Raw genomic sequence first — 26,790 nt, 5'->3', positions numbered from 1 at the left:
AAATATTATATAAAATATTCATATTAATTATGACTAAGTAAAAATAAATAGAGGAGGAACCAATTTTTTGCTAATGTCATTTACCAAACCTTTACATAAATAAATTCCAATAATTAGTTTTCCTGTTAAAAATAATTAATGGAGGTTTCCTCAGCATACTGTCATTAGATTCCAATAATAATTTTTTCTTGTTCAAATATAAATTAGGTCATATTATTTTATTTCCAAAAAGAAAGTCGAAATTTGAAAACGAATAAAGGAAAAAAAAAGAGGAAAGCAGAGTAGTCCTATATTCTCTTCTCTCTTTACTCGTCTTTCCCAAAATCTTAGTAGAAAAACTACAGACCTTTTCTCTCTCTACAATGGCGTCTCTCTTCAGAGACCGTACATTAGGCTATTCCCGGAGAGACCCCAACGCCGCCGTTGCAGTGTCCACCATGTCCTCCGGCAGCGGCGCCACCAGTAGCTGTCGCTTCTCAACTTCCAGCTCTGCCTTATCTCCACTTCCATCACCATTTCCCGACCTTACTTCGTCACTCTCCTCCACCGACCTCCGTGAAACTGCCTACGAGATCTTCGTAGCTGCTTGCCGGACTTCCACTGGAAAAGCCTTAACCTACGTTCCTTCAAACGCATCCGACCGATCTCCGTCACCGTCACCATCAGCGTCGAATTCCAATTCATCTTCACCTTCTATGCAGAGATCCCTTACTTCTACTGCTGCTTCCAAAATGAAGAAAGCTTTGGGCCTTCGATCTAGCTCCAGTACAGGAATTAAGCGGCCCGAGGGCAGTCCGGGTTCTGGTGGAAAGCCCAAGAAGCCCGTAACCATAGGGGAGCTTATGAGAGTCCAAATGAAGGTTTCTGAGAATGTTGATTCGAGAATTCGTAGAGCTCTTTTGAGAATTGCTGCTGGACAGGTAGCTTACTTAGAGCTAGTGTGTAGTCCTAGCTCTATTTATGTAATTTCTTAATAAAGCTTGAATTTTCTGTGGGGTTGCATCTTAAAAAATTGTTATCTGAGTGACTTATCACTAGTTTATGTATTTTTGTATGTTTTTGGGTACATAAATGGTAATTCTTGGTAAAGTCTGCATTTTTTTTTTGGGTGGGTTGGATTTTACAAGTTTGATCTGTTAGGGAATAAACACTAGCTTTTTTCATTTTTATCTGCTTTTTGGGTATATTAACGTTAATTCTTGATAAAGTCTTCATTTTGTGGTGAGTTACAATTTACAAGTTCGATCTGTTAGGAAATTTGCTCAATTTATGTCATTAACTGCGATTTTGTGCCTTTAAGAATAGCAATTTTATTCAGGTTGGGGCGAAGGAGAATTCTGAGCACCATTTCAGTCCTTGTGGTACCAATATGCTGGGGTTAGAGCTTTTGACCAGATAATGCTATGTTCAGTTTGAACTGAGGAAATTTTTGGGAGTTTTTTCCAGAGGATATTGGATTTAATGAATCCAAGCAGTTCTTTTTTAGAGTCAAACGTTCCTTTTATACACAACTTCAGAGCCTCCTTTCCTTTTTGGACTTGTGTATGGGTACTATCTAGTATATATATGGGTATGTCCGATTAGTATGTTATCGAGGTATTTTAAATGTTGGGATCAAAGTATCCACAGTTATGTTATACACATTTGACATGGGTACATTAGGCAAATGAAGTGTCCATTAAATAGTCCTTAATTATTCCTTAAAGGTAGCTATCAAACAAAATTAAAAAAATCCTTCCTTAGAGATTGACTAGTTGTGTATATTTATTTTTTTGCCAAATTTTGACCATTTATTGCATTAGCAGTATCCTCATCAACAATATTATTATATTGATTTTCTGATGTGATATTATCTGCCTATCTGTGCTTCTGTGATTGAACCTAGTAGGATGTGTGGAGTTTCAGTTATCTCCCGTTTTTGATGATGGACCTGCTTAATGCAGCTAGGGCATTAATGTAGTGACTAACCTTGATCATTATTCTTCAATGGATTTTATTATTCTCTTTTTATGTCATTTTGTTGAATATCCATCATGTTTTGTCTTTTACTGTAGGTTTATCGTTTTTACCTCTTTGTCTTGTTTGCTCTTTGAATCTTTTTTTTTTCCATGAGTGAAACAAAAATCAGTCTTTTTGTTGCTACACTAATCAGTTCGACTTAAAATGGTTGACTTTCTTTCTACTCTGTTCTTTTCAACCAAATTTTCATGTAAAATTTTGCGCACTTTCTCATGAGAGTCAATGATTTGTTAATGCTTAATGAATGGTTAATTTTGATACAATTTGTTGTAATAAGTCATGTTTTAATGTGCATGATACAGGTTGGAAGAAGAATTGAGTCAACAGTTCTCCCGCTGGAGCTCTTACAACAGTTCAAAGCTGCAGATTTTACTGATCAGAGAGAATACGATGCCTGGCAGAAAAGAAATTTGAAAGTTCTTGAGGCTGGACTTCTTTTACATCCACACATACTACTGGATAAGTCGAATACTGCTGCGCAGAGGCTGCGGCAAATTATTCAAGCTGCCTTAGATCGTCCAATAGAAACAGGGAGAAACAATGAGTCAATGCAAGTTCTCCGAACAGCTGTAATGGCTCTTGCTAATAGGTCGTCTGATGGATCACTTTTTGAGTCATGCCATTGGGCTGATGGCTTGCCTTTGAATCTCAGACTCTATGAAATACTTCTGGAGGCATGCTTTGATGTAAATGATGAAGCATCTATCATAGAGGAAGTTGATGAACTTATGGACCTCATAAAGAAGACTTGGGGAATTCTCGGACTTAATCAAATGCTTCACAATATTTGCTTTTCATGGGTTTTATTTAACCGTTATGTCGCGACTGGTCAAGTTGAGAATGATCTGTTAGACGCCGCTGATAGTCAGCTAGCTGAAGTCGCAAAAGATGCAAAGACGACAAAAGATCCTGCATATGCTAAGATCCTGAATTCTACATTAACAGCAATGTTGGGATGGGCTGAGAAAAGGCTCCTTGCATACCATGACACTTTTGATGCCGGGAATATTGAATCAATGCCAACCATTGTATCTATAGGGGTATCTGCAGCAAAAATTCTTGTTGAAGATATTTCTAATGAGTATCGGCGGCGGCGTAAGGGCGAAGTTGACGTGGCTCGTAGTAGAATTGACACTTACATCAGGTCATCACTTCGCACTGCATTTGCTCAGGCAAGTTCCATCTTCTGTAAACTTTTGTTGGGAACATACCAGTTGTTAGGCTTGATTTCTTTTACATAAATTTATCGTTGTTGATTTTATCAGCAAGCAACATCTTTTAACTAACTGTTTTAATAACATTATGTTAATAGTGTGTGTAAATTTTCCAAATTAGGATTATCAGGAGTGGATTCAGAAATTTTCCGACTTTTGTTGTCTGGCTACTTTTAACATTTAAAATTGAATCTCCCCTCCATTGGAAAATTAAACTGTGTAACTAGGGCAAAATTAATCTCTTTTTATGTATAAATTGTTAAATCCATAACCTTCACATAAGGGAGGACTCTAGTGTAATGGCTAATCAAGTTTCAGGTTCAAATCCCAAGCGTGACATTCTAGCACTTTTTCTGAATCCCCTTGCACAAATTTCAAGTTCCGACATTAAACAGAATTATAAATGTAGCATGTCTGAAAGCATGTGAATGTGGGTAAAATACTGCATCTATCTCAAATTACTCCACTTTTGTTTGGGTTGTTCCAATCTGATTCTACTTTCAGCTCCAATTTACATGATATACTTTCTATCTTGGTCATATTCCGTCCTACTGCCTTAGTTGACACTTATTGTAGCATTATAAAATTGTAAACTTATGATTCCTTGGCTCTCATCTTTCTGTGATATGTAAAGTTTCTAGCCTTCCCATGTCTCACCTTCATTAAATTTATCCTTCAATGGCTAAACCCTGCCAACATGTATCTAAGTTATATTTCCAGCCTTTCCATGTCTCACCTTCATTAAACCTATCCTTCAATGGCTAAACCCTGTGAGGATTCATACATAGCCCAAGAAACCCTGCTAACCTCACTAACCTATCTCAAACTCGTACTAAGTTTTAGTTCTCTCTAAGTTCTGCCACAATTCTCATCTTTGGGGTATATTTGTACTGATTTGATTCTACTGTCACCAGTTGCTTATAGAAAGGGCGGTGATTGTATTTGGTGCAGTTCCTTATTGTCGAACTTAAAAAGTCAGATTAACATGTCATCAGAATGAACCATCTGAGTGCAATTTGAAGCTAGAAATTTGATTATCTTGATTGCAGTTAATGGAAAAGGCAGATTCAAGCAGGAGAGCATCAAGACACCAACCAAATCCTCTCCCTGTCCTTGCCATCCTTGCAAAGGATGTTGGTGAGCTAGCTTCTAAAGAGAAGGAGATTTTTAGTCCCATCTTAAAGAGATGGCATCCTTTTGCTGCAGGAGTGGCTGTTGCCACCTTACACGTTTGCTATGGGAATGAGCTTAAACAATTTGTTTCGAGTATAACAGAATTGACACCAGATGCTGTACAAGTACTAAGAGCAGCAGATAAATTGGAGCAAGATCTTGTGCAGGTTGCTGTTGAAGATTCAGTGGACAGTGATGATGGTGGAAAGGCCATTATCCGTGAGATGCCACCATTTGAAGCTGAAGGTGCAATAGCGACCATGGTGAAAGATTGGATTAAGATGAGAATAGACAGACTTAAGGAATGGGTTGACAGAAATCTCCAACAAGAGGTATGAACTCGTCAGCTTGCTATTTGCTTTCAACTTCCCATATGCAAGATGGAAGCAACTATTTTATATCTGCTGATAGCGTTTGGTATTATCTGCTGCAATTAGAAGGCAACTTTGTATCTGCATAGGCTCATAGTGTATTTACCTTGCTCAATACCCTCAACACTGTATTTTATGTTTTGTGGCAAGAGACAAGAAATGATACAAGTTGAACGCTTGGAACGTCACCATTACCTAGGAAAAGACCCAAGAAAAAAACACTTCCAGAACCCTCCCTCCTATTACATGATTGTGCGTTTTAAAAATTGTGATAATTATTCTGATCAGACCTTTCCTTGCTTGAGAGGTTAATTAACCCCATACAGTGTCACGACCCAAAATGGGCCATGAGTGGCACCCACACTTAACCTCCTAGGTGGGAGAACCAACGATACAAACCCCAACTTATAAAATATGACAATAATGCGGAAGCTCAAATTGCGAGAGTAAGAAATAATAAAACCACTAAAGTCTATTAGATACATTTTTCCAAAACCTGAAAGTCATCACTTCAAGGACATCTAATTCTAAAATACTAAGCCTGAAAATATCAAACACCAGAATAAATAAATAGCTTAATGTGTCCGAAAACTAAGGACATCATGCCATGCCCGAGAGAATCCAACATGAGTTAGAAGGAATAGCTCACCCTGGAACCTGATGTGCTGGACACTAGCTATAACTGAGGTCGAGTCGAAGTCGATGGTACACTCGCTGCACTCCAAAAAATAAAATAAAGAAAAATACAAGTAAGGGTCAGTACAGGGCAACATGTACTGAGTAGGTATCATCGGCCGACTCGAAATACGAATCAATATGCATAAAGTAATAGAAGAAAATCAACTATAGCACTTAATAGGCAACAAGCAACATGATCAAGTGACAACACAATGAAACAATTACATAACTAGTCAACAATATCAAGAGTATACATAAGGACTCAGGCCTCCACACCACAGCCTTTTGGGAAATGAGTTATTTGAGATTGGGTAGTATTAAGTCATTTTAATATGTTTTTCTTTAATATTATCGTGTCGGAACGTGACACCCGATCCAATAATATCGTGTCGGAACGTGACACCTGGTCCAATAATATCGTGTCGGAATGTGACACCTGGTCCAAATATATCGTGTCGGAATGTGACACCCGATCCAAATGTACCATGTCGGAACGTGACACCCGATCCAAATGTACCATGTCGGAACATGACACCCAATTCAAATATACCGTGTCGGAACGTGACACCCGATCCTAATATAATTAATTTATCATTCTTTATTATCACATTTCATTTCATTAACAATATTTCATAAAGCCTGCTTTATTCAAGGCATCACATTTGATAGGGCAAGTTCAAGATTATGGATTTCACTGTCTTGGAATTGCAGACCAATCACAACAACATATCAACCATTCAAACCACAACAATTAAATGCATAGTAAACTTCACACATTACTCAATGACTACAAATCACTATTAAGAGTCTATCTATGATATAGAATAAACCATAACCTACCTCAACCGAAGAACTGAAGTCAAACAAGCTAATTCACCGGTGATTTTCCTTTCTTCGATGCCTTAAAACGTTCCCAATTTGACAAATATACAATATTCGTAAGCAAACCAGTCCGTAGTCACCCATATTGTTATCCTTCTATTCCGGATAAATAACTGTAACACCTAAAAGAAGATGCCACTACCCAGATGGTATTTAGGAACTGAACATGTTATAAGGAATTTTCTTACGTCCTAAAGCTACGAACTTCACCGAAACAAGGAGTAAATATCATGGTTGTACCAAATTATTGATATAGAAGTGTACTCCTCTCAATCATTAGCCTATAATTTCCTAATCATTAGTCCTCAATCTCACCACTATAATATTAGTAAAAATAACGGTTGTAGTGCGGCAATCAATTTGCCAATTTAAGTTGAAATCCATTCACTTCTATCCACTTATAATACTAAAATATTCCTACTATATCCTGCAACTATCACAATTGCATGTAAATTCACAATCCTATATTCACTACTACCAGGAACACACTCTGCCCCAATTCTCCCAATTTCCACAATAATCATACACGTATGCCAATTTCCAACAGTCCTTCACTATATAACTTATACTAAAATACTACTATTCTTATTTCATATACACACTAATAATTTAATGGTGGAATTGGAGTGAATTCTCTCCTGAAGCCGCACACATTCTTAACAATTCCTCTTCCGTGTTTGTCCGCATGTGAGTTTTCTTTTTGTTGCTTTCCTTTCTCTTTTCAGTTCGTAGAAGTGGACCAAAAGGAATATTAAACCCTATTTCACTTTATTTTAATACTTAAGAGATAAGTGGTATAGGGTAAATAATAAATTATCAATTTGGCCCATTAACTAAATTAATTATCTAAGGTTATCCCTCAACTAAATAACATAGTTATCGAATAGTTCAAAATACCCATTAATATTTTACGAGATGAGTCTTTTATGAAATAAAAAGCTCTAGTACTCAAAACGACCTAATGGGTCGTTACATACAGTCTTCAAGGTGTTTCTTAGACTTCAACACATTGGATTAAAGATAGCTGCAGACCTGAAGAAAACTGAGGTCTTCATCTCATTGGCCCGGTATTAACTTGTTCGGCGCAACTCCACACTCCTGAAACTCCTTTCTGCTCCTGATCAACAGAAAAGATGATTTATCATAACCTACCTTTTGTAGAAATTGCCAATTTTTTTTTGTTTTTAACTACAAACAACTATGCCTTAGTCCCAAATAAGTTGGGGTCGGCTATATGAATCCTCGCCAAAAATTCATCTCAGCCAACATTTTATGACAAAAATGAGAAGTGGTAGAAGTTTTCTATATTTCCTATTGACACAAGAATCTCTCATAGGGCTAAAAGACTCCTAAAAAGTATAGGATCTCAAGTAAACATTAATATGACTAAACTTTCTAACTAATTGGCATCGCCTATATTCGAAACATGACTTAGATTCTTGCTTTCAACTGGGCTTGTTTTATATATTTGGTGTTGCGTTCTTATCTTGTTTTCTGTGATAAAAAAGGTCTGGAATCCTCAAGCTAACGAAGGAGGATTTGCCCCCTCTGCTGTCGAAGTCCTTAGGATTATTGATGAAACTTTAGACGCATTCTTCCAGCTGCCAATACCAATGCATCCAGCATTGCTCCCTGACTTGATGAATGGCCTCGATAGATGTCTTCAGTATTACGTATCAAAGGCAAAATCTGGCTGTGGTAATTTCTAAATCTTATTATGAATAAGACAAACAGTTTTTATAGCCTAAAATGCCCATTAATGTGTGGTGTCATTTGTAGGATCAAGGAACACATATGTTCCAACCTTGCCTGCACTAACCAGATGTACCACTGCTACAAAGTTGTGGAAGAAGAAGGATAAGACACTTAATACAAAGAGGAACCCGCAGGTTGCTACGATGAACGGTGATAACTCATTTGGGGTGCTTCAATTGTGTGTACGTATAAATACTTTCCAAAGAATTCGGACAGAGCTAGAAGTTCTTGAGAAGAGAATTATTACCCTTTTGAGGAATTCTGAATCAGCTCATGTGGAAGACTTTTCAAATGGGTTGGGAAAGAAGTTTGAAATCTCACCTGCTGCTTGTGTTGAGGGGATCCAACAGCTCTCTGAGGCAGTCGGCTATAGGATTGTCTTTCATGATCTAAGTCCTGTTTTGTGGGATGGACTGTATATTGGGGAGCCATCTTCTTCGCGCATTGAGCCTTTCCTTCAAGAACTTGAGAAGAATCTGACGATCATATCAAACACTATTAATGAAAGAGTTCAGACTCGAATTATTGCAGACATAATGAAAGCATCTTTTGATGGTTTCCTGTTGGTGTTGCTTGCTGGAGGACCTTCTAGAATTTTCACGCAGCAGGATTCACAAATCATAGAGGATGATTTTAAGTCCCTGAAAGACGTTTTCTGGGCAAATGGGGATGGATTGCCTGTGGATGTAATAAACAAATATTCAACAACAGTAAGGGATGTACTCCCTCTTTTCCGGGCTGATGCAGAGAGCCTCATTGAGAGATTCAGGCGATCAACTTTGGAAACTTATGGTTCATCCGCAAAATCTAGGCTTCCCTTGCCCCCTACCTCAGGGCAATGGAATCCAACTGAACCAAACACCCTGTTACGTGTCTTGTGCTACCGAAATGATGAAGCTGCTTCCAAGTTCCTTAAGAAGACTTACAACTTGCCTAAAAAACTGTGATTACTTGGGAGGCTTGATCAAGGGAGGCAGCTTCTTCGTTGAAGATCAATCTTGACCAATGTTATCGATGTTCTGTAATATGCTTCAGATTGACCAAGAAGATCCTCAAGCCAAGGATATGGAATTATGGATGCCTCTGGGAATATTTAAAGAATGACTATTTTCTTGTATAGTAAAAGTTTGGGTCTTTGATTTCTTCATTTCAAGATATTGCTTTCATAAGGTAGGAATCCAAGGCAGCAGTAAGTGATTAATGGAGGTAACAGTTTGTGGAGATGATTTGATCCTATTATTTTGCTTGTTTATAGAATTTCAGGTCCCATCAACAGAGTAATTGATCTAAGATTCATTGTCTTCTACATATCTATATATATTCGTTTATTCCTTCTGATTTCCCTATGTAGACACACAAATTTGGATGGCTTTTGTTAATAATATTTATATACTGGTATTTATTGGGATGCTATCCTAGTCTATTTTCTGATGAAGTCCAAACTTGAGCCCATCAGGATTGACATGAGTGGATCGTTTGTTCAGTATAACTTGGGATTGTAGTGATATGAAACAATCCAGAATCAATCAAATCAAATTTAGTACATCACATTTTAAATAAATCAACTAAGCAGTAAGTATCGCTTAAACAAAAATTACTTCAAAAAGAAGAATAAATAAATTGAAAATCGTAGAGCAATATGAAACTTTTCCCATTCTCCATGTTGACAAAAATTGTAGGCTTTTTGGTTTGTAGATAGTTAAATTGATAATCAAATTAAAACAATATTTTTTATCGATTTTTGGTTAATCGCTGTTTGATCTTTAACGGTACGATTTTTAGTTTATCGATAAAAAAATTATTCCCCTAATTTATTTATTTTTGCTCTCTCTTATTTTCATTTGTTCATGCATACATTATCTTTATGAATAAAAGTCCACAAATTACAAGCAAAAGCAAATTTAAATACGTTATTACTAAATAAACTTTGTTTTCTTTTTAATTAATTGGCAAACTTGGATGCAGTAGCAATCTCTCAAAAAGAAAACACTGTTTATAGTTAACACTGATGGGTGGAACCCCATCAAGCCATCAACTTGTTTTTTTTTTTTATAAAAAAAATAACACTAAGATAGCAATTGTAAAATGCGAAAACAATAGGGTATGTTTTTAAAATCTAAAACCACTATTGTATAATTAGCGATAAAAGATTAAGCACTTGATACTTTTATTAATTCAGTACAACTGATGAATATTGCAAACTACCATTACAATTATCATAATCTTATTTAAATAAGTAATGGTACTACTTATTGTTGGTTCCACAACATTTTATATTGAATACTACTAGTTATTAGCTAAGTTAATAACAACATTGTTCTTGAATCTTGAAACAGCACAATCAGTGGAGAAAATATGTGAGGATGCGAATTCTTTCTCCCCACCCAAAATAGGCATTTCAATTCCCATTTTAACTCTGCTCACATAATTACTCTCATAAGTCTGTCCCAGTACTCCATTTACCTTCTCACTCAAAGAGTAGAACTTGAACCCCAAATCTAAATGAGCAAAACAATCATCCTCCGTAATACCATACTGGTGAATTCTCGATTCCTTTTCAGTTATCGGTACCACTCTAACTTTTATCTGGAAATTCCTTTCTACTTCAATCACAACAGAATTAGTATCGCGATTTCTTGTAATTGAAGTGTTTGAATTTGGTTCCCAGTACTTGACCCCTTCGCGATTAGGAAGGATATTGATTGATTGTCCATCGAAGGATAATTCCAGGCGATCCAATGCATCGTTCCAAGTTGATGTTTTCTTGGCACCAATGAACAACTTATGGTTGTTAAAGAGAATTCCGAGAGATTGTACCCAAGTGAAGTCTCTCTTCATGTTTTCGTTTCTCCTACCAATGAAATGAGCGTTGATGTGAAGATTGGAATCGGTAACTAAGCAAAAATCATCGTCTTTTTTGCCATGGAAGTAGAATGTGAGTCCATCAGCCCCTACGAATCTTGGATCTTGACAAACTGCCCCTGGCCTATTGCAGTCTGCACATCATGATCCACGTTAAAATATCAAGGATAATTAAACATAAAAAGACAGGGTTGGTCATTTAAATGTAATGCTGTATGGATCTCATAAAATCATCTTTCTTTCTGATTTCAATAATTTTCTTCAACAAAGAAAACGATTTTCTAAAATAATATATATTAGTTATTAGTGGTCTTAGCTATCATAGTACAACATCTATGATACAAATACACCCTAATTAATCCCTTAAAATTGTTCATACTGATAAATGCACCATATTCAGGGTTAAAAAGAAAGATTTTTGGCACATGTCGAAAGTACCTTGCTATTAAACATGAATAATATTTCTATGGCTAGAAATATTATTAAGGTTAATAGAAAGTTTTTTAAAAAATCTAGGTATAGCTAAAACAAAAAAAAGGTGTCATAAATAGAACATATTAAAGTGCATTATTATTTATTAGAGAAAAGAATATTTGCTAGAGTAATAGACTAAGGAATCATACCACAAACAGGGCTGCAAGTGACACAATCAACTTCACAAGTATCGGGACAAGCACTAGGGCATTGATACTCCTGGCGGTAGCATTGAGGGTACAACTTGTTCTTGCAAGAGACTCTCTTTCCTCCTGCAGCTTGATCCGGAGGCGATGGTGAGTTAGGGATAGGAGGAGGAGAAGGAGGGGTCGGAGGCAATGGAGGGGATAATGGTGAACAAATAGGTTGACACGAGTCACAGTCAGCTATACATGTACGTAGGCAATTAGCAGGGCATGCAAAGGTCTTGTGATAACACTTTGGGAATTTCTTGTCTTGACATTTCACTTTTATAGGTGAACGAGGTTTTGGTGGTGGAAGTGGTGGAGGAACACAAATAGGTTGACATGACTCACAATCAACTATACATGTACGCGGACAATTGGCAGGGCAGAAAAGGTCTTTGTGATAACACTTTGGGAATTTCTTGTCTTGGCATTTCACTTTCTTAGGTGAACGAGGTTTTGGTGGTGGAAGTGGTAGAGAAACACAAACAGGTTGACACGACTCACAATCAGCTATACATGTATGTGGGCAAGTGATAGGGCAGAAAAGGTCTTTGTGATAACAATTGGGGAATTTCCTGTCTTGGCATTTCACTTTCATAGGTTTAGGAAGTCCGCCCTCGGCCAAAACCACCAGTAGTAGGAGGAGGACGGCGGCGAGAAGCCCCAAACTGGTTTGAGCCATTGAACTAGGAAAATCAATAATAGGAAGTAATTATCCTCAACGGTGTAATACTTGGAATGTATATGCTCTCTTTTTATAGGTGCTAGGTGTAGAAACTTGAGAGTGCAATTACCTACTTATAAGACAATTACATACTACCTCGTCCGTGGTTTGTTTTACTTTTCTTTTTTAGTTCTTTAAAAAATAATGCCCTTTTTTTTTACAGTTTTTTAATTCTAACTTTTCACATAACATATGTTTAAGATCACAAGATTAAATGATATTTTTCTACATGTTACATATTTTTAATTTAAAATTACAAAATTTAAAAGTCTTTTTACTTTCTAAAACTTTGTGTCATGTAAAAATCGGACAAAACAAATTGAAATTAGGGACGAGTTCTATGTTTTTGCCCCCCTTGAATCTAGCATGCATGCATGACTCCTTGGCTGTTATAACATACCTTGTTCCTTAATGCATGGCTTCTCTTTGGGTTTCAGCAATCCAAAAGTCAAGTAAAAAAATGTTCAGCATGATGTTATCAGTTTAAGATCGCGTTTGGAGAGGGTTTTAGCTTAATTTTTGAAAATATAAATTTGGAGACAAGTTGGGTTGATTTGGTCAAAAGTGCGTATAATTTGTTTTAAAACACTTATTTCAGAGAGTAAAAATGTTTGGCCAAGCTTACGAAGAAGAAATAAGTGTACGTTGATGAGTGATAGCAGAACTATTTTTGACATTTAAATGTTTTTGTGTGTTTAGGACAAGATTACCCGTATGGAATATTCATATTTACCAAATTATTAATAGTAGCTTCCTTTTTTTTTATTTTTAATTTGACATATAAAATACTTTTTGAGAATATAGTCCAAACACAAATTATTAACAAAAACACTTCTCAAATATTTATCTAAACACAATTGCGGCTACAAAGCACTTAAAACACTTTAATCTTGATAACAAATAGTACTTCTCAAAATAAGTTGATTTCGACCGATCAAATAGGCTATAAATAATTTTTTTTGAAAAAAAAAATGACAATGTTTGGATCGCCATCTCAATAGTTGACATGGCACAAAGAACATGTTAGAAATCCCACAAGTTTCATAAGAAAATTTATGGAGTAGTATATATTATCTTGTTAATTCTTTTTGGTAATAATACGTGGAAACCATTTGGAAGATTTTCTTAACATGTTCCTTGCTCCTATGTTATGCTTTTGAATAAAAAATCCAAGTATCAATATGAAGTCGATCATTGCTTTGTATTGAAGGGTTGGTTAAACCATTCATAAAGTCAGGGGCGGAGTCAGCTTGTTGTGATCAAGGAATTTATCCGAATCTTCTTCAACGAAAAATTATATTGTTTGTATGGTTAAAATTATTTTTTATGTGTACATAGTATATGTCGAATTCCTTCGATTAGTTCGTCCGTTTAGACTTTGAACCCTCTTAGTAAAAATTTTAACTCCGACATCATATGAAGTCCTTCAAAAAAATATTATACGTTAAATTAAGAACAAGTTATTTGCCTAGTTTTGGTTTTTATATTCCATTTGAACTTGTCAACGTCTAAGTAAATTTTGCACGAAACAAAGCTGTCTGTTTACTAAAGAAAGCAAAGTGTGTTTGACTATTTCTCCTCATTCTCTTCTTTCCTAGGGAAGTGTTCGTTTGGGAAAGAAATTGAAGTGTCGGCAAACCAATACTATTTTCTAACATCCATATATGGAAAACTACAATGGGAAAGAAATTAAAATATATTTTTATGTCATGTGTGAAGTAGCCCTCTAACATAGGTTTACTTATCTAAAATATGTAACTACAAAGCAAATAGAGTCAAATAAGTGTAAATATAGGATCCGTTGTCATCCAAATGGAAGTACAAGTTGTAGGCCTTTTGTTTAAAATCTCTATCACTATTAGAAATAGAGATTTTTGTTCCTACCATAAATCAATAAAAAAATTATGTTATAACACATGATTTTTTCATCGGATTAGCTCATTGAAAAAATACATAATGAAAAACAGATTCTTACTGAAATATTAAAATACTTTCTAATTTTTCCGAGTGAAACACTACTCCCTCTAACCCATAATAATTGAATTTCTGAGTCTTTTTTCAATATTCAAAATAAGTTAATTGTTCAATGTTCAAGAGAGTTATTGGATTTTTTTTTCTATTTTTGCCCTTTATTTATATTTTCAAGGTAATAAGTTCAAGAGAGTTAATTGCTCATATTTGTGATTTTTCTTTGAATAGTTCTATGTTCAAGAATAGTTTGGGAATAACTAAAGGGATAAAAGTGAAAAGTGTTGTTCAATTTATGTCCTAAGATGTTTTTTCTTAATGGGTGTGTACTACCTCACAAATTTAATTAATATGAACTAGAGAGAGTACTATTTTTTCTTTTCTCACTAATTCAATCAAAATATTTGTGGAAATAGCCATTGGATATTTTTCAGTAAAAAAATTTAATGTTGTAAGTAATAATTGGAGAATGAAATAGTTTTTAGATAATTATAGTATCGTTATTTCTTATGTGGGTACCTATTAATCATTCCTATATTTACCTTTTCTGTTTTCTTTTTCACTATTCTTATTCTCTTATTATTATTATTATTGCAAATTCTGAAGTTTTTCTAAACGGTCAAAATTTTTGCATTTGGCAAAAAACTATGGTTCTCTGCTTACAAAAAATTCAAAATTTGCCTTTTGACATTTTCTTTAAAAATTTTAAGTATTGCAACAAGCAACCATTATATTGAAGCAACACAAATCATTATATCAATTTATAAAATTCTAGGATCAAATGGGGGAGTTTGACCACGGCTAGCGCCCTGGAGATGGGAGAAAAATTGAAGGATATAGGGGCCTGGGATAGTAGTGGGGATGTGAACACTATGTGGGATAGGACGGCTAGTTGTATTAGGATTATAGAAAGGGAAGTGTTGGGAGTCTCGACAGGTACGACATCGAGGGGACTGGTGGTGGAATGGAGAAGTACAAGGGAAGGTGGAAGCAAAGAAGATAGCGTATGCGAAAATGATAGAAAGAAAGGATGAGGTGGAGAAGTGGATGAGTAGGGAAATTTATAAGATAGCGAGGAAGGAGGCGAAGTCGGCGGTTTTGACGGCAAAAATGATAGCTTTTGAACGCCTTTATGCTGAACTAGAAGAGAAAGGCAGGGATAGGAAATTTTTCAAACTAGCCAGGGTGCGAGAGCGAAGGGCACGCGATGTGGAGCAAGTGAAGTGCATTAAGGCAGAGCATGAAAAAGTATTGGTAGAGGAGACCCTCATTAAACAGAGATGACAGTCGTACTTCCATAAACTCTTGAATGAAGAAGGGGACAGAGAAATTGTGTTGGGAGATTTGGAACATACAGGGAGACTTCACGATTTTGGGTATTGCAGGAGTATTTTGATTGAAGAGGTTAAGGGTGTTGTGCATAGGATGCACTGGGGAAGAGCGACCGGACCTGACGAGATTCTTGGGGAATTTTGGAAGAGCGCGAGCTCAGTAGGTTTGGAGTGGCTGACTAGGTTATTTAATGTCATCTTTAAGACAACAACAATTCCTGAAGAATGGAGGGCGAGCGTAATGATCCCTCTATACAAAAACAAGAGGGATATCCAGATCTGCAATAACTATAGAGGTATCAAGCTTCTAAGTCATACTATGAAAGTGTGGGAAAGAGTGGTGGAGATGAGGGTTAGGAGAGGCGTGCCTATTTCAGATAACTAGTTTGGATTTATGCCGGGACGCTCAACTACAGAAGCCATCCATCTTATGAGGAGACTGGTGGAGCAGTATAGGGAGAGGAAGAGGGACTTACATATGGTATTCATCGATCTAGAAAAGGCTTATGATAAAGTTCCACGAGAGCTACTATGAGATGTTTAGAGGCTAAAGGTGTACCTATGGCGTATATTAGGGTGATCAAGGACATGTATGAGGGTGCCAAAACCAGGGTAAGGACAGTAGGAGGGGACTCTGAGCACTTCTCAGTTATGACGGGGTTGCATTAATAATCAACCCTTAGTCCATTTTTATTTGCCTTGGTAATGGATGGATAGACGCGACAAATTTAAGGTGAGGTGCCATGGTGTTTGATTTTTGCGGAAGACATAGTCCTGATCGATGAGACTCATAGCGGAGTTAATGCTAAGCTGGAGGATTAGAGACATACCTTGGAGTCTAAAGGGTTTAAGCTGAGTAGGACCAACATAGAGTACTTAGAGTGCAAGTTTAGTGAGACACCTCAGGAGGTTGGCGCAGAAGTTAGGCTTGGTGACCGGGCCATCCAAAAGAAAAGTAGTTTCAAGTACCTTGGGTCTATCATGCAAGGCAGTGGGGAGATTGACGATGATGTTACACATTGTATTGGGGTAGGGTGGATAGAATGGAGGCTCGCTTTTGGTGTGCTATATGACAAGAAGGTGCCACCACAACTTAAGGACAAGTTCTACAAAGTGGTGGTTAGACCGACTATGTTATATGGGGCGGAGTGTTGACCAGTTAAGGTCTCTCACATTCAAAAGATGAAAGTAGCCGAGATAAGAATGTTGAGATGGATGTGTAGGCATATCAGGAGTGACATAATTAGAAATGAGGCTATTCGGGACAAGGTAGGAGTGGCCTCGGTGGAAGACAAGATGCGGGAAATGCGACTGAGATGGTTTGGGCATGTGAAGAGGAGGGACACAGATGTTCCAGTGCGGAGATGTGAGAGGTTGGCCATGGATAGTTTCAGAAGAGGTAGGGGTAGGCCAAAGAAATATTAGGGAGAGGTGACCAGACATGGTGTAGTTATAGCTTACCAAGGACATGACCTTAGATAGGCGGGTGTGGAGGACCTATATTAGGGTAGAAGGCTAGTACATAGTCTCGTTATTCCTCCGTATTAGTAGGCGCATTAGCACACTATAATTTCTTGTGCTCTGACTTCTGTTATTATCTTTCTATTATTTTCTGTACTTTGATTACTCTATTTTATCTGTGTCGCTTTCGTTATTTGAGTTATTCATTATTTGCTTTCCCATATTGCTTTGAAATTCTTAGCCTTATCTGACATCTTTTTATGCTTCTTTTGAGTCGAGGGTCTCTCAAAAACAGTCGTCGGTAGGAGTAAGGTCTGCGTACACTTTACCCTTCCAGACCCCACATTGTGAGATTTTACTGAGTTGTTGTTGTTATGCTATAAATATGATGATCTTTCCTTAAAAGGAGTTGTTAGAAAAAATTATAAAATAATAATCAATGGCTTCACATCTAAAATATTAAGTAGACTTTAAATATATATATATATGACGATCTTTTTGTTTAAAACAATAGTGCCTCTCTTTGAAGTTTGGCTTTAGGTCTCCAATTTCATTGAGTCGACTCTGCATGATGCAATATATTGAGGGAAGTGCACAAATACCCGCTTTTGAGATCGCTTTTCAACGAATGTCGTCTTATATTTTTTTTATAACTTTATCCGTTTATGAAAATGATTCAAACATACGAGACTAAGGTTAAAAATTTGCGTAGGAAGTGCATGTAAGACTTGACTTAAATCTCATACATGTGTGTTTGAATTTGTTTTTTTTAAAAAATTGAATTTCAACAAATTAACACTCAAATCTACTCCAAATAAACTCAAATTTGAAATATAAATTTCATATATCATTAAAAACAAACTTCAATCATCAAATTATCACAACAATAAATTTAACACCATCTAATTATTGTTTTAAGTACATATGAGTTTCAGTCATATATGACTGAGAAACATGTTAAAATTGACTAAAGTTTCAGGCGTGTGCATCTGAAATATTTTGTCATAATAATAATAATTTTATTTTTTAAATTTCAATACCCAAATCTACTCCAAATAAGTTCAAATTTGAAACATAAGTTTCATGTATCATAAAGAACAAACTCCAATAATTAAATGTTCAAAACAACAAAAAATCTATAAAACTCATTTAACACCATTTTTATTTTTGAAGTATGTATTGGTTCTGGTGTAACGACCTATTTCGTCGTTATTAAAAATATCTATCATAAAGGTATATGAATCTCATTCATCATATGATTATGATCAATTCCTTGGTTTGAAAGTGCATTAGTTATGAATTAAGGTCGTATTAGCCCCTATCACAAAGTTAAGTTGAAGGTGTCTTATCGATTTAGTTTCGGGCTTAAGTTTAAACTAAGATCAACTTCAATAGAGCATATCTCTCAACCTATAATCTATTAGGTGTCCCATAACATATCAATTAAATGTCTATGAATCTTCTTTCCAATACCACCAAGTTTGCATCATTTGGAGTCCAAAATAAAATATTATGACCATTTTACTGAAAAATATTCGTGTTGAAAAGTTGAGGCCACTATAGCGAGAATTAGTCCATTATAGCGGGATACACGCAATTAAATACAATTTTCAAACCTAAAATGTTATTTTTCCCCCACAACTAGTCCAAGGTCAGGCTAGAGCAAGGGAGGGGTGATTTCTTCAGTTTCCATTGATTTCCTTCTTCAGGGTAAGTCCTTCCATCAATTTAACACTCGTTTGATTCTTTAATAATTAGAATAGCATTAGATTGATCATGGTGGGGGGGGGGGTAGAAAGTTAACCTAGGTAGAATTTTCTAGTGTAAAGGAAATTAGTAGGTTGAAATCTCTTGAATTTGAGTTAGTGTTGATAGATTATGTCCTTGGGACTAGAAATTGATCTAATCATTTCAAAATATAGAGTTTTTGAGTAGATTGAAAGATAGAAATAGTGACTTTGAATCTAGAAGTATTTGTTGGAAGAGTAGTTTATTAATTACTCTTATAATTATTATTATTAGATGGTTTAGCCTTCGAAAATGTGAAGAAGAAGGACGATCATCAGCGGCACAACTTACTTGTTGCAGCAGCTTGGGGCTCAGGTAGGCTAGTTTTCTTAACTGAGTAGTTGTAGACCTATTCTCATTACATAATATATTGTAGATTGACGAGAGATTTCATGCCTAATCCTTTTGGAACGGAGCTTGAATGGTTAAGGATTGTTATTTATTGTTGTTAAGGCGGGAAAGATGATAACTAAGGGATGATTGTCTAGTTCTTGATTGTTAACCTTGAGTTTTCTTTTTGGGATTGTTTTGGTGGTAATTATAAGGCTAAGTGTTATAATCTTTTTTGGATTATACCCATTTTTGAGACTTGTGGTAATAAAGGAAAACTCATGCGTATTCATAATGAGGCCTAGTACTTGGGCCATTAATATATTGGTATGGTTTGTATTATCCAATACATGTATGTATGCATGTTTACTGTTATTTGTCTGCTTGTAGTAATAAAGGAAAACTCACGTGTACTCATAATGGGGCATAGTATTTGGGCCATTGATATATTGTGTTGTCCCATACATATATGCAGTGACGTAGCCAAAAATTTCATGAAGGGTATCCAAATTTTGGAGAATGATTTTTTAAAAAAGAAAATGGATGATTTAATGTACCAATAATAATAATAATCAAACTAAGCAATATTTAACAAATTAAAGCTTAATTTGAAATAAAATAGAAAAATCACAAAAACCCATTTAGTGGAATTCGAACTTGGATAGCCTTGCACGCAACTTCAACCATCTACCACTAGGCTACTGGATATTTACATCAAAGTTACATATTTTTTTTATTTATCTATCGACTTTAAGACAGACACAAATAATAATATTAAAAAAAAAGATGCAGCCACCAGGAATCGAATCTGGACGTCGTGTGGTTTCGTAACCACCCTAGCCACGGGACTACGGACTTTATTTTATTTTTTAAGGGTGTCTAAAATACTATATATATCAATATAAAGTAATATTTTATTTATATATAGTGTAATTTCTGATGAAGGATGTCTAACTAGACACCCTAACACTACTGTAGCTCTGCCCCAACATATATGTGTGCATGAATTTTTACATTTATTTGTCTCACTTGTGGTAATCAAGGGGAACTCATGTGTACTCATAACGGGGCCCAGTAATTTGGCCATTGATATGTAGGTGATGGTTTGTATGTTTTCAAATGGTGTATGTATGCTTGTCTACTACTTTGTAGTATTAATTGTACAGTGCATATGAAGAGAACTAAAAGGTTAATATGAAATGACACCATGTTGATAATCTCATTTAATGAATCTATTTATTTACTTGTGACTTCAAGTGTGTTATTCATTATGATTGTGATTACGCATGTTGTTTGTGACTGATGGTTAGCTATGGTACCACACCTAGTCCAAATATCTAAATGGTTGGTTTGGACACCACGCTGATATAATATATCTACATGGTTGGCTTGAGTGTCATGCCTAGTATAATTGATACATGGTTGGATTGGGTACCATGTTGAACTTAGTTGACTCGGGTACCACGACAGTACACTAACAATTTGTGTGTGGATTCCATGAGAGAATCAGATTTACATGTTAGTTCCATGAGTGAACCGAATTTACTTTTTTCATAATGTGATTATTGCATATGGTCCATGAGTGGACGGAATTTGAATTTAAATACTAAAATGTTTCTTATATAGATCGAGATTGCATGTTAAACATTGTATATGATGTCTTAGGGATCCTTGAGTGGCCCGAATTACTTGAAAGATGAGTTGGACTCAGGTGTGGATTTATATGTGATCATGTAGGCTATGATTCATGTGAATGTTAAGTTCGGGTAAGAACTGGGAATCCATGCCATTTTATCTTTGTGAGTATAAATGTATATATCTATTTTGTTAAATTGTGATTACTTGTTCATATTTTGTATAATTGGAGCGTTGTTAGGTCAGGCTGATGTTTAAAGGTCTGGTGTATAGTTGAATGTGGGGATTGGTTATGATTGTTCGATCCTTAGAACATATCTATTAAGGGTTATTTGAGTCAAGGTGGTTTAGTAAGAATCTTGTATATGGTATGCTAAAATGGATCATTGGCCAAGGTTTTGGCATGCGAACTTGAGGGAGACTAGTAGGTTGGTTAATAAAGTTAGTAGTAGTCTTGTATATGGGAAATCTCTATATGATAGAAGATTTAGGTTATGATCTGATATGAGGGGTGACATAATGGGTAGGCTGGGTAAGCCTTAGGGTGGTATAAGAGGTAGGCTTCTTCGATTGCTTTCATTTTTGGCCCGATCAGGCTTCATCTTCTTATTGGGATAGCCATTTAGCTTGCTTTCTTAGGACTGAAAATCTTAGAGTGGAAATGAGGTCGAATGTTTAATGATAGAATTGGCAATGGAACAAGATAGGAAGGTGGGATCAAAGTGTACTAGTTTATGGATATTAAACCTAGATGGTAAAAGCTGGTGGATAAAGACTTGGGTTGGTATAACCTTATCATTGCATGTTTCTTTTGAATGTCTACTTTATATTATGTCATAGGTTTGCATAGACCGATGATGTCTACCAGTACATACTGTTTGTACTAATACTACTCTTGCTATGCCACTTGGCATAGTCTAGTTGCAGGGTGGGTCAATGATGTTTTATAAGTGAAGACGATGAAGATATCCAACAACTTCCTTTCCTTTGGTGGGAGCTATGTCTTATTTTTATGTATAAATTATACTCTTTTAGTAGACTTTGTAACTATTTAGACTAGTTCCTTGGGAAGGGTTTTCAGTTATTTGTGAAAGGTTTTTATTAAAGTTTAATGTTTTCATGAATTTTTAAGGTATTAAAGGAATTTCATAATATTTTATTAATTTTTGCATTGCCCATTTTAAAATTAGGTGGTAAGGGTTCTTCTATTAAGGTGTTAGAGTAGGTGCACGCACGACCTAATGGGTTGGATCATGACAACTTGGTATCAGAGCCTTGGTTATAGGTCTCCCAATATAAGAGCAAATGTGGAATAGAGTCTTGAGAATTGGTGTGTTGACATCCACATCTAATCTTTAGGGGGCTAAGGAACATTCTAGGAATCTGTCTCACCTATTCACTCTTTTCGTGCAATCTGTTGCTTGTGGTATGGGTTGATCCAATTGGTATCTCTAGATGCTAATTGGTATCTTAACGAAGTAATTTGGATATCGTTGTTGCGTCTGAAGGTACACAAGCAAAGAAAAGTTGGACTGAAAAGGTTCCAATTAGTACCTGTCCTTAAGGGTCATGTGAACACATGGATGGTCAGTTAATGGTCATTCATGATACAAATAGGTTGTCGTGAACTTAATTAAATTTGTGATGAATGAATAATGGTTGTTATTGTGTGCATTGTATTGGTTGAATAACTGCCTATATACTTACCTGAATGATTAAAGTTGTATGAGAGATGATTGCTTGTATATATGTGATATTATAGACAAGAAAAAGTGTTATCTTGATTATGTGTGATTAATTAATGGTAAGTAACTATGTGAATTATTGAGCATTTTTGGTATAGTCCAACCCTAATATTTTATGGCCATGATGCAAAGTATGTATTATACATGTCTGGGAACGATCGTGAGATTATATTTAAAATGACATGGGCTTAAAAATGGTAAGAAAAAAATGATTGTTTTTTTACTGTGAAGAAACTCCAATTTCAGGAAAGTCGGAATTTGGTTGGGAATCATGGGAAAAAGAGCTATTGTTGCATAATAGGGGAATTTGTCATTATGAGAAGGTTTCTTGGAGTGTTTTAACTAGTTTTAAATAATGTGATATTGAATTTTGGTCTATTCATTGCTAAGTTTGGTCTTGAAATTATACGAAAGGCCAATCGTGAAAGAAATCGGACCAGAAAACTTTTCGTGTAGTGACAAAAAAATCTTGGCTGGCCAGTCTCAGATGAAATCTGTATGAGGATTGGTCTAGATTTATTCGGGAATCGGAGGTGTGAAATGTCTAGGATTTTAATATCCTCTAGTAGCTAAGACATAAAAGAGCCTATATGGCTTTACAGAATTGAACTCAGGTGAGTAAAACTTTTAAAATCGAACTTGACATGTAGGAGATCGTTTGGAACATCAAGGATCGATGGTATGTTGTGAAAAAAATAGTATTTTCAAGATTTTTCTAGTCTCTGAAGTACTCATAGTTCACATATTCTGTTATAGCGGGAATCATCAACTATAACAAACATGTGCAGATCGATATAGCGGGTTGGACAACTATAATAGGAAAAAATAGAATTTTATATAGAAACAAACCCCAAAACCTCATAATTTCTGCACTTATTTCTTGGGATTTGAGTAAAGTAATTTAGGGCAGATTCTACCAAATTTTCACGAAATTCATCGGTAAAGGTAAGTCCATTACTCTCCTATCTTGTAAATTGATTCTTAAGCTTTAGAATCTAGGATGTTACTCTTAAGGGTGGGTTTTGATTTGATTAATGATGGGAAAATTCCTGGGTTGGATAGAATGATCATGATTTGGCATGGAGTTAGGATTTGGTTATAATCTGGGTATAATTAAGCTAGTTTTTATTGATTGTTGTATTTTTCATTTTTGTTAGACCTAGAACAAGACAAGGCACTTCAAAAAGGGAAAGCTTAGTGTCATGACCAGAACTAGGGCCAAACAGTGACACGGTGATCGAGATTACGAGGGATCCCAATCAATCCATCTTAGCATACATTGCATTCATAAGGTAAAGAAAATAGCAAATAAGCGAAAGTAACAACTCAAGGGACTGGTTCTAAGGGATAGAGAACTCAATTGATGTCCAACTGGACTACATCACATAGCGTTTAAACATGCCTCTAAGTCTTATACTTGATGGGAGCTTGGGAGAAGCTCCTAGCTCACCTGAACTAAGAGAAAAGTCAAGTAAACAGTGTGAAAGAAAAGTCATGTCCTCGATGATATGAGGACCCACCAACTTCTTGGAGAAACTAAGCACTCTAGCCATGAATAGGATAGTGGGCGTCCGCCCCTACATGATAAGACAATGTAGGTAAAAGATCCGTTAGTACATGGAAGGTACTAAGTATTTGATATATGCATGAACAAGTAAAGGAACGTGAGCAATATGACATAGGATGCATGACCAATATAATAAACATGAACAAAGCTTAAGAGAATTTAAAAATATCTGAAAACTTATGGTCAATGCATCATAAAACTTCATGACAAATCTCATATCTTAACATTCAACTTGTGTGGGATAAGACCTTTAATAGACATCATAAGACCATACGAGTTATAACATGAAATCCAATGATACCCACATCGAGAAGGGGGAGGCTACCTTGCCAGAGTATATTTCGTCATGGTACTCAACTCAACTCAACTGTGTTATATGTAGATCCACTAGTTAGGCCATAAAGGCAATCCTACGTAGGCAACGTAGTTTAGGACTTTATGTTGCTACTAGGATTTCCTTGGGTAACTAATTTTGTTACCAGACCGAACCTCACCTATAAGTCCTCTCGGTACTTAGTCAATATTCCAACGGAATTCATTAAAGCATGATCATAAACATTATAGGGAAATATAGTAACTACCTATCAATCCATCTTTGTGAACTATATTAGGAGTAACTCATTAACTTTAGTGATCATGGAAATCCTTAACTTTGGTGAGAATTTTCCTTATCACCATCTTTACACATGATTGTGTGAGAATTGTACTTATCACACAATAATAACTATCTTTGATCATATTTTATAATCATAATAACTTCATCATTAAATTATAATCAACTTTATTCATGAAAACTTTCTTTAAACATCATTGAACTCATAATCAATTCATGAAAATCATCTTTAACTTCATAATTATGATTGAAAATAGCTTTATGCATGAGCATTAATATTTTAACTCAAAATCATGTAATTCATGTAGAAACATGCTTAGAATAGTCATTAATAATAACTTAAAATGAAATTGAAACAACCCAATGCAATTCATCAAAACTAGGGATAATAAACCATTAAAAATTGAGGAAAATTTGAAAAAATCTTTGGGACTTCATGGGTGAAAGGAACCCTTGGATCAATACCCACATACCTTGATTGAATTCACGTAGAATTGGAGAAGAAACCTTGATGAAATCTGAAACCCTAGCTTGATACTTGGAGAGAAACCGTAAGAGAATTGAGTTCTTGCCTTAGAAGAACTTAGGTGCATGATTTAGAATGAGGAAAATTTCAAATAATTTGGTAGATATAGGCTTGAACTTATCTATAATTATTTCTAGGTTTATTAAATTGAACTTGGAAAATGACACGAATACCCTTCGTTAATTTCTGAAATTTGAACTTATGAGTCGGTTCTTACGAATCATAGAAGAAATGACCAGTCGTCAAGACAACTCATCCTATAGGTCTGAGAAAAATTCATGAATTCAAGTCTCTAAATGTTTTGTAAGAGTCGTAAATATGACTCGTCTTCATGACTATGAGTCATCGGTAGGACTCGTCTTCATGACTATGAGTCATTCTTATGGCTCATCAATAGGACAACAACTCATTCTGTTGAGTTGTAGAACCCCTTTTGAGGGTGGTACTAAATAGTACTCAAGAGGTCACTCTACGACTTATTCTTATGAGTCGTAGAAAGCTACACGAGATGTAGAGTGACTCATAAACATAAAGTCAGTCCAAAATTTGAGTATTTCTCCTTGGGTCCAACGTTTTGACTTTCAAGGTCTTACAATCAAGTTATGTAAATTTTTCAAAGCTTGGTTTAAGTGGTAGTAATGTACTCGTTATAGCATTTGTTAGGGTGTAACTTCCCGGGTAAAGTTCACCTTAGAATGAGAGTTGACAAAATCTCAGGCTAAGATGGTATCTAATGAAATTTCTGTGTTGTGTGGTTCAGAGATATATTTGGTATCTCGAGGTGTAACATTTGAGAAATTGAAGGTGGTATCAAGAAATGTAAAGGACATAGTATCCCATAGCAACTTTCAATATGGAGTTTGGATTTGTAGAAATCTGGATATAGCATTTGACGTAAAGGGTGTTAAGGTTTAAAATTCTAGCCCGCTTCTTTTCCTCCATAATAGTGATCGCTCGAGAATGAACAATGGATAAATTAGTATCTATTATAACGATCTATTTTGTCATTACTGAAAATATTTATGGAAAAAATATATGAATCCCATTTGTCATAGGATTCGGATCAATTCCTTTGTATGCAAGTACATTAGCTATGAATTAAGGTTGTATAATGCCCCTATCACAAAGTTACGTTGAAAGTACCTTACCAATTTAGCTTTGGGATTATGTTTAAACTAAGGTCAACTTCAATCGATCATATCTCTTATTTTATAATAAATTAGGTGTCCCAACAACCTATCAAATTAAAAAGGACTGTGAATCTTGTTTTTAATGCCATCGAGTTTGCATCATTTGGAGTCCAAAGTAAGAAGTTTTTACCATTTTCCAAAAGAGTTTCCATGTTGAAAAGCTGAGGCCACTATAATGAGACCACTATAGCAAACTACGTGCATTTAAATGCAATTTTCATATCTAAAATGTTATTTTACTCCGAATACTCGTCCAAGTTCTGGCTAGAGCAAAGGAGGGTTATTTCTTCAATTTT

At 35.5% G+C, this 26,790-nt stretch overlaps 2 protein-coding genes across 2 annotated transcripts; one reads left to right on the top strand and one right to left on the bottom strand.

The window, feature by feature from the left end:
* Positions 1–258: 258 nt before the first annotated feature.
* On the top strand, positions 259–9,430 carry LOC129889304 (protein unc-13 homolog). The gene is made up of 5 exons (XM_055964554.1): positions 259–920; positions 2,322–3,191; positions 4,283–4,738; positions 7,846–8,035; positions 8,117–9,430. Exons 1-5 carry the CDS (start codon positions 363–365, stop codon positions 9,037–9,039), a joined length of 2,997 nt encoding a protein of 998 aa, XP_055820529.1. The 5' UTR covers positions 259–362; the 3' UTR covers positions 9,040–9,430.
* An 812-nt stretch (positions 9,431–10,242) lies between these two features.
* LOC129888359 (uncharacterized) lies at positions 10,243–12,323 on the bottom strand. Its single transcript, XM_055963348.1, has 2 exons — positions 11,578–12,323; positions 10,243–11,088 (listed from the first exon to the last, which is right to left on the bottom strand). The coding sequence occupies exons 1-2, from the start codon at positions 12,296–12,298 to the stop codon at positions 10,379–10,381; spliced, it is 1,431 nt and encodes a 476-aa protein (XP_055819323.1). The 5' UTR covers positions 12,299–12,323; the 3' UTR covers positions 10,243–10,378.
* Between the last annotated feature and the right edge of the window lie 14,467 nt (positions 12,324–26,790).

The sequence above is a fragment of the Solanum dulcamara genome, chromosome 5 (assembly GCF_947179165.1).
Source record: "Solanum dulcamara chromosome 5, daSolDulc1.2, whole genome shotgun sequence".
Taxonomy (NCBI): Eukaryota; Viridiplantae; Streptophyta; class Magnoliopsida; order Solanales; family Solanaceae; genus Solanum; species Solanum dulcamara.
Note: the sequence above shows the minus strand (reverse complement) of the source record. Positions and strands in the feature narration are given on the sequence as shown.

Excerpts from the sequence above, each read along its gene's own strand:
- LOC129888359 (XM_055963348.1), bottom strand. The coding sequence starts at position 12,298 with ATGGCTCAAACCAGTTTGGGGCTTCTCGCCGCCGTCCTCCTCCTACTA. Across the intron at positions 11,089-11,577 it reads CACTTGCAGCCCTGTTTGTG|ACTGCAATAGGCCAGGGGCA; the intron begins GTATGATTCCTT and ends CATGATGTGCAG.
- LOC129889304 (XM_055964554.1), top strand. The coding sequence starts at position 363 with ATGGCGTCTCTCTTCAGAGACCGTACATTAGGCTATTCCCGGAGAGAC. Across the intron at positions 3,192-4,282 it reads TTCGCACTGCATTTGCTCAG|TTAATGGAAAAGGCAGATTC; the intron begins GCAAGTTCCATC and ends TCTTGATTGCAG. Across the intron at positions 4,739-7,845 it reads ACAGAAATCTCCAACAAGAG|GTCTGGAATCCTCAAGCTAA; the intron begins GTATGAACTCGT and ends GTGATAAAAAAG.